Genomic DNA, 7,979 nt, shown 5'->3' on the forward strand with positions numbered 1-7,979 from the left:
GGCAGTGTGCAGGGTGTGCAGTGAGTGCAGTGAGTGCAGGGCGTGCAGTGTTACAGTGTGTGCAGTGAGTGCAGTGAGTGCAGTGAGTGCAGGGTGTGCAGTGAGTGCAGGGTGTGCAGTGTTACAGGGTGTGCAGTGAGTGCAGTGTGCGCAGGGAGTGCAGGGAGTGCAGTGTGTGCAGTGAGTGCAGGGTGTGCAGTGTTACAGGGTGTGCAGTGAGTGCAGGGAGTGCAGTGTGTGCAGTGAGTGCAGTGAGTGCAGTGAGTGCAGTGTTACAGGGTGTGCAGTGAGTGCAGTGTGCGCAGGGTGTGCAGTGTGTGCAGTGAGTGCAGTGTGTGCGGTGTGTACAGTGAGTGCAGTGTGTGCAGTGTGTGCAGTGAGTGCAGTGTTACAGGGTGTGCAGTGAGTGCAGTGTGTGCAGTGTGTGCAGGGTGTACAGTGAGTGCAGTGAGTGCAGTGTGTGCAGTGAATGCAGTGTGTGCAGTGAGTGCAGGGTGTGCAGTGTGTGCAGTGAATGCAGTGTGTGCAGTGAGTGCAGGGTGTGCAGTGAGTGCAGTGTGTGCAGTGAGTGCAGTGAGTGCAGGGTGTGCAGTGAGTGCAGTGTGTGCAGGGTGTACAGTGAGTGCAGTGAGTGCAGTGTGTGCAGTGAATGCAGTGTGTGCAGGGTGTGCAGTGTGTGCAGTGAATGCAGTGTGTGCAGTGAGTGCAGTGTGTGCAGTGTGTGCAGTGAGTGCAGGGTGTGCAGTGTGTGCAGTGAGTGCAGTGAGTGCAGTGTGTGCAGTGTGTGCAGTGAATGCAGTGTGTGCAGTGTGTGCAGTGAGTGCAGGGTGTGCAGTGTGTGCAGTGAGTGCAGTGAGTGCAGTGAGTGCAGTGTGTGCAGTGAGTGCAGTGTGTGCAGTGTGTGCAGTGAGTGCAGGGTGTGCAGTGTGTGCAGTGAGTGCAGTGAGTGCAGTGAGTGCAGTGTATGCAGTGAATGCAGTGTGCCCCACAGAGCACTCCGTGCCGGGGGTGCAGCTTCCAGCGCTCCGGAGCCCCCCGAGACCAGACCGAGCGTGCAGGTGGCGGGGGGGGGGGAGGGGGGATGCACCCCCGGATCGGGCCCCCCACCCCTCCATGGGCCGGGCCCCCCGGGGCGGGGCGGGACGAGGCGGGGCCTCCCCTGCCCGCCCCCCTCCGCCGCCGGGGCCGCCTCCCGCGGGCGCGCATGTCCCCGCCGCTCCGCTCCGCTCTCCCGGGAGTTCCGCGGCGCCGCAGCCGACACCTCCCGCTGGGACCGGGCCGAGCCGAGCCTGGCTAAGCCGAGCCTTACCGGGCCGGGCCATGGCCCCGCCGTGCGCTGGGGCGTTGCGCTGCGCGCTGCTCTGCGCCCTCCTCTGCGCGCAGGGGCTGACTCCCACCCGCGCAGGTAGGGCCGGGGGGCGAGCCGGGGCCGGGGGGGGGCGAGGGGAGTTTGAAGCTTTGGGGCAGCTGAACTTTTGGGGCTTTGGGGTTTTTTTTCCCGACGGTTCCCCCCGCCCCCGCGGGACCCCCCTCGCCCGTGGTGGGACCGGGAGAGCCCCGTTCCCTCGGCTGGCTCCGGTCTGGGGGGAGAGGGGCCCCGTATCCTGCTTCCAGCCGGGGGGGGCTGGGACCCCCAGGGCCAGGAGGGGTGTCCTGGGTGGGTGGGGGACGAGCGGGGTGCAGGGTCCGGCCTCCTCTTGGAAGAGCAGGGGGATGTCGTTGCGGTTTCCGTGGCGGGGGGGGAGGGGGGAGTTGGGGGGGGGGGGGGGCGGTGAGCGGAACCGTCACCCTCCCTCCCGGGGTGCCTGCAACTCCAGGCATTAATTATGCAAACCCCGGGCTCTCTCTCTTCTGCTCCCCTTCTCCCATCCCCCCCCCGCTGCTCACGGGACACATTTCCACCCTGACTTATCCCACCGGGAGACCTACGCGTGTTCCCAGAGCATCCACGGGGATGGGGCTGCCCTCAGCTGGCCCCGTTGCCCTCCCCCCCCCCCCCCCTCGCCCCCCAACTCCTTTATTTTCCTCTCTCCCCCCCCCCCCACCTGACGGCAGGAGCGGGAGTTGACAACGTTGTGCTCAAACGTCTGTTCCTGTGCCTGCCGCGATAAAAATAACTTAAATTATAAACCTGCCTGAAACCCTGGCGAGCAAAGTCCTACTTTCCCATTGGTTCCCGGCAGGTCTCTAAATGCTGGAGGGGGGGGGGGGGGGGGGGGAGGAAAGGAGGGGGGGGGGGGGGGGGGGCGGCGGCCGGCGGCGTGCCCACCACGCCGTAGCCATGGCAATGGGGCCGCAGCATCCCACTTGGTGCCTCTACGCCACCAGTTGCTCCCTTTTCTTTTGCTGGGGGGGGGGATACTGGGAGAAGAAAAAGGGCCTCTGGATTCAGCCAGGCGTTGCCTGGGCGGCCAGGAGGACCCTAAAAGTGGGGGGGTGGGAGGGGGGGTGGAGCTGTGCACCCCCAAAGGGAGGTGGTGTGGTGGGAAGCCCTCTGCAAAGCGCTGCCGCCGGGGATGGGGCGCAGCCGGAGTGGCAAAGCCACACGCGAGGTCGGCCCAAGGGGGTGGCAGCCCCCAGCCCCCTCCTCCAAGCTCTGGGGGTGGGGGGGGGGGGGTCGTTTGTGCCCCGAGAGCCTGGAAGCACGTCCAGGGTGGGGAATGGCTCCCGGCTCTTTCCCGGGATGGTGCAAATGTGGGTGTGGGACGCAGCGAGGTGCAGGCAGGGATCGGCCACGGCTCCCCATTGCAGCCTCCCTCGTTGACAGTCATCGCTGTAAATTAATGATGAGCGTGGGGGGGGGGTGGGAGGAGGAGGAGGAGGAGGAGGGGGGGGAGAGAGCTCGTGGCAGAGCAGCTCCACGAACGCCCAAGTGACTCACTGCCATTGCTGGGGTGATGGGGAGTGGGGGGTCCTGTGGGAGAGTCTGAGGGGTGCAGAGGGGTGATGCTGCTCAGGTAACCCCGACGCAGGCTGGTGCTGCTGCCTCCGCTCTTCTAGACCCCCACCAAAAGATCCGGGGCTGGGGTGGGCTTGCCCTGCACTGTGTCTCACCGTGACTGGGGGGCATGGGGTGAGCCCTGCGTGTCCCGAGTGGTTGTGGGGTGCAGGATACCCCCTCTTCAGGGAGTCGGTGATGTTACAAGCACCCCTGCAGCCTGCTGGGATGGGTCTCAGAGGGTTTGGTGCTGCAAGACGGACATTCATCCTTCATCTCTTGTTCATGAGAAATCCTCTTCCGTGGAGCAGAGGGTACATCCCCGATCCCAGCTGATGGCGGGGGGGGTGGACGCTGGCCCCCACCTCACCCTTCTCCCCCCTGGCTTTGGCAGGAGAGTGCGGCGAGCTGAGGTCCTGCGAGACATGCACGGCCAGCACCACCTCGCACAACGGCACCGGCTGCGTCTGGGTGGGCTGCGGGACCCCTGAGGAGCCAGGTGAGGGGGGTCAGTGGGGCAGGGCCAAACCTGGAGGGGGCTCGGCCACGTTGAGGGGAAAGTGAAGGGCTCCCACAGCCCCCAGTGCTCACAGCCAGGGGTTATCCCAGGCCTCTGACTGGGCTTTCCCAGCCCCTTCCACCGGGCTGCGGCCATGCTGGAATGGTGCTGGCTGCTCAGCACCCTTGGGTGCCTGATCCAAGCTGCTTTCCATGGTCAAGGTCCATCTCGCCTGACCCATCCCAAGGGGAGGCAGGGGATCTGGGCCAGCCCAGTGGGCAGGGGTGAGGGATTTCGGCATGTGCTGCTCCTGGCCATGCTGGGCTTGGGGTAACACTGGGAATCCCCCGCCTCCCCCTCCGTGGAGGTGCGGATGGAGCAGCACCAGGCGATGGAGGTGGGAGAAAGCCAGCTGTGTAAAGCCCTTGTTTGGGGCTCTTCCCTTCGGGGGTGTAGACGTGAGCCCCACCTTGCAGCCCCTCGGATGGATGCCCACCCCCGGGAATGAGTCCTTGTCATCCCAAGCCTTGGGCCCAAATGGCATCGGTTGCCCTGGGTGTCCCCACGGACTCGTTTGCTTGGGGGGGTCCCTTGGAAAAACCCCGCTCCCTCTTCCTGCAGAGCCGGGGAGGTGTGTGCAGAGAGGGGCGGCAGCACGGGAGACCTGTGCCCTCTACAACACCAGCACCCTGTGTCGAGGTAATCCCACTGCCCCCACGCGAGCGGGTCCCCCCAGACCCTGCAGCACCCCCAGACCCTGCAGCACCCCCAGACCCAGCAGCCTTCGGGATGGAGGTGCTGCCGTAGGTGCCGGGGCTGTGGGGATGAAATGCCACCCCTGGGACAGAGACATGGGGCGGGGGGGTGCATGGTGATGTCCCTTGACAACCCTTTTTTCCCCCCTTCCCCCCGTCACTCCTTCCAGCAGCGCTGAAGTCCCACACCGAAGAGCCTCCACAGTCCCATAGCAAGGAGCCGGCGACACACTCCCCAAGTGAGTGGGTCTGGGGGGGTGGGAGGTGGTGGGATGGGGTGGGGAGGTCCGTATACCTCAGGGGACAGTGGCCAGTAGGATGGGACAAGCCTCTTGGTTGCATCCATAGAGCTTCAACCTTGGCTGTGCCCCAGGAGGTGCCAGTGCCATCCTTGGGGTCACAGCTTGGTCCCTGTCCCCCGTCTCTACCCCGATCAACGCTGCTGTGGGCTGCAGCGATGCCAGGATGGGGCTGGGGGGGCGGGTGTCATAACACCCTGCAGCCCCCCCAGGAACCAGCCCTTCTGCCATCCTTGCTGGGAAGTGCCATCTCCAGCCGGGTTGGAGCAAGGGCTGGGAGGGGAGAAGGAGCTTCTTCCAGGAAGCAGGAACTGGAGAGCATCGGGCTAATTACAGCGGGTAACTGGAGCCCAGAGCCCTCTGAATTATTGATCCCACTGGGATCCTTTCACCGCTGGCTCCTCTCCCGCACGGTGCCGGCTGCCCTGCCATGGGAAGGGGCCGAGCCCATCCCTGCATCCACGTGTCAATGGGACATCCCGTGCAGATGCTGGGGTCTGTGTGGACCCCAAAGCCCCTCTCCTTGGCAGGGGGCATCAATACCCCAGGGATGCCAACAGCACCCATAACCCCCCCGTCCCATTTTCTCCTGCCATTAGAGACCACCACCACCAGTGCCCCCTTGACGGGCAGCCCCGAATTTCACCCGCCCGGCTTCGACACGGCCAGCTTCATCGGTGGCATCGTGCTGGTGCTGAGCGTCCAAGCCGTGGTCTTCTTCATCGTCAAGTTCATCAAGTCGAAGGACAGCACCTACCAAACACTGTAAGGCTCCCGCGCCCCCAGCCGGGATGGAGGGGGGGGGGGGGGAAACACCCACACCGGCCAAGCCCCCCCCGGGAAGCCAAAACTGGGGGTCAGCCCCGATGTGTGGGGTCCGTGGCCCATCTTGGCCGTGTCCTGTCACAGCTGAGTGTTGTCTCCTGTGGCTGTTTGTGCCAGTCCATCGTCACCCGGCGGGGGGAGGATTTGGGAGATGGAGGGGGCTCATTTCCCCCCGCCCCCACCTATCCCCTCGCTGGTGCCCATCCGTCCTGCCTCCTCCTCTGTTGCTGCCTGGCCAGATCCTGGCTCCCAGCCCCGGGGAGGGCATAGGGCCCCCAAACCCGTCCCCCTGAGCTGAGCCAAGTGGGGTCCCGTTGCTCTTCTCCCCCCTCCTCGCCTGGTGCCATGGGGCTCGCTGTGTCTAACGTGGGGGGCCGTGCCCCATCTCTCTTTCCTTGCACGCTGCCAGAGAGGACAACCAGTAGGTGCTGGCGGCGATGGGGAGGGGGCTGCCCCTCTGCACCCCCCAGAGCTTCACCCTTCTCTCACCCCTCCCCACGGGGGGGGCGGTGGCGTGGTCCCTCTCTCCTGGTTTGCATGAAGGGGGGGCTGGTTTGCTGTTTTCCTGGGAGTCTTTAGTGATGGAAGGGAAGGGGGTGTCCCCCCTTTCATGCACAGAGCCCCTTGGCACATCCGTGCCCCTTCTGCCCCTCGGGCAAGTCTCCCTGGCCCCCCCCCAGCCCCACGGTGGCAGGGTGCAGCCCCCCCTTCCCCCTGAGCACCCTCAGCAGGATGGGAGCTGCAGGGCCCAGTTTGGCCCCAGTTAGAGAGTACCCAGCATCCCCCCCTCCCCACCCTGAGCACCCCCTGATCCCCGCTCTGCCCCATTGCTTCCCCCCAGCCTTGGGGCTCGCTGGGGGGGGGTGCTGGGGGTCCCCTCTTTCCTGGGCGGGCTCTCAGGTGCCTTTACCTTCAGCATTTTGGCTGGAGGATCTAGCCCCCTGCTCTGCCCCCCCCTCCCAGCATTCCCCCCCCGCCCCAGCCCCTCCATGCCCGCCGGAGGAGCAGAGCCAGGGCCTTGCTGTGTGCTTTTGCTGTGCCCCTGTGTTGCTGTGGGGGTGTAAAGGGGGGGGTGTGTGTGTGTGTGCCCCCAGCCCCCCCCCCACCCCCCGGCACTGCCCTTTTCTGTGTGTTATTTTGGGGAGGGGGGTGTGTGCGTGCTGTGTGTTGTGGGGTGAGCTTTGTAGCTCGGGTTGCCCCAATTAAACTCTGTGAGATGGTGTCTGTCTCGTGTCCGGGGGGGGGGCAGGAGGGGTCGTGCAGCTGGGGTGGGGGCGCAGGGGGAGGCATGGCTGCAGAAAGCTTGTACCCCCCAACCCTCCCCTGTGGGAGCTCCCAGGCGCGGGGCCAACCCTTCCCCATGGCATTGCCACCTGTATGGGTGCAGTGGGGTGGGCTCTGTGACACCCCCCCTGTCCCCTGCTCCCTGAGGGGTGGGGGGGTGGGGCTGGACCCCCCCCCCCCCCAGGGCAAAGCCACCCGGGCCCTTTCTGCTACTTGCTCTTCTCTGTCCGCTGCACCAGGATCTGAGGCCACCACGAGCCCTGAGCTGGGGAGATGCTGCCCTTGTCCCCCCTGCCAGGGAAGGCAGAGAAGAAGCCAGCGCTGTCGGTGTCCCTCCCGGCTGCCAGACTGTCCCCCCCGGCCGCAGGACCCCTGCCCGCACCACAACTATGCAAAGGTGGCTCTGCCCTCGGCTGCCCTCTCTGCCCCGGGTGGGGGGGACCAGGGTGGGACATGTCACCCAAGCCCAACCCCTGTCCCCAGCGCGGCTGGGGATGCTCTGGGGGGTTTGCACCCAGTGTGGTGGCAGTTGCACCCTCTGGCTGCTCCCTGGGGGTGCAGAGCAGGGTGGAGGGGGGGCAGTGGGGATGCGGGTCCCCTCCAGCGCTGAATCCCAGCCTGGGGCTCCCCGCTGCCATGCTTGCCAAGAGCCTGGGGGACACAGGGCACGAGGGACGTGTGGCCACAGCTGGCAGCGGGGTGGCCCTTTGCTGGCCAAGCCCCTAACCCCACGCTGGGCAGAGCCTGAGCTAGCACAGGGGGGACAGAGACCAAATAAAGGATTTTCCTCCTATTTCTGGTGTCCGTGTCATTGTCACCCCCAGAGCCCGAGGGGCAGGTGCTGCCCTAGGAGATTTTGGGTGCAAACCCCATATCTGCAGCTGGGGATGTGGCTGCGTCCTGCCCAAAGGGTGGTGTTGGCGGGTGCCCCAGGTGACTCCAGTCCTCCCAGTGACCAGGGGAGGGGAACCGGTATGAGTATGGGAGATGCCACACTGGAGGATGGAGCGACTCCAGTCCTCCCCTTGACCAGGAGAGGGGAACCAGTATGAGTGTGGGAGATGCCACGCTGGAGGATGGAGTGACTCCAGTCCTTCCAGTGACCAGGAGAGGGGAACCAGTATGAGTATGGGAGATGCCACGCTGGAGGATAGAGCGACTCCAGTCCTCCCAGCAACAAGAGGAGGGGAATGGAAAGGGATGATTCCGTGCTGGAGGATGAAGCAACAGGACATCGTCCCCTCCTGTCCCAGGAATCTCACCCTGTGGTGTCCCCCTCTGTGGGGCACATCCCCTTGCCTGGCTGGGGGGGGATTGAGGCTGGAGGAACTGGGGGAACTGCTGGTCTGGGCTCCCTGACTGTGGATGAGCGTGGCCAC

At 65.4% G+C, this 7,979-nt stretch overlaps 1 protein-coding gene across 1 annotated transcript; it reads left to right on the plus strand.

Moving 5' to 3' along the window:
- The first annotated feature begins 1,320 nt into the window (after window positions 1–1,320).
- Window positions 1,321–5,260, plus strand: CD164L2 (CD164 molecule like 2). The gene is made up of 5 exons (XM_074162189.1): window positions 1,321–1,403; window positions 3,322–3,437; window positions 4,059–4,136; window positions 4,363–4,431; window positions 5,091–5,260. The coding sequence occupies exons 1-5, from the start codon at window positions 1,321–1,323 to the stop codon at window positions 5,258–5,260; spliced, it is 516 nt and encodes a 171-aa protein (XP_074018290.1).
- The last annotated feature ends 2,719 nt before the right edge of the window (window positions 5,261–7,979 follow it).

Source organism: Numenius arquata, chromosome 21 (assembly GCF_964106895.1).
Source record: "Numenius arquata chromosome 21, bNumArq3.hap1.1, whole genome shotgun sequence".
Lineage (NCBI taxonomy): Eukaryota > Metazoa > Chordata > Aves > Charadriiformes > Scolopacidae > Numenius > Numenius arquata.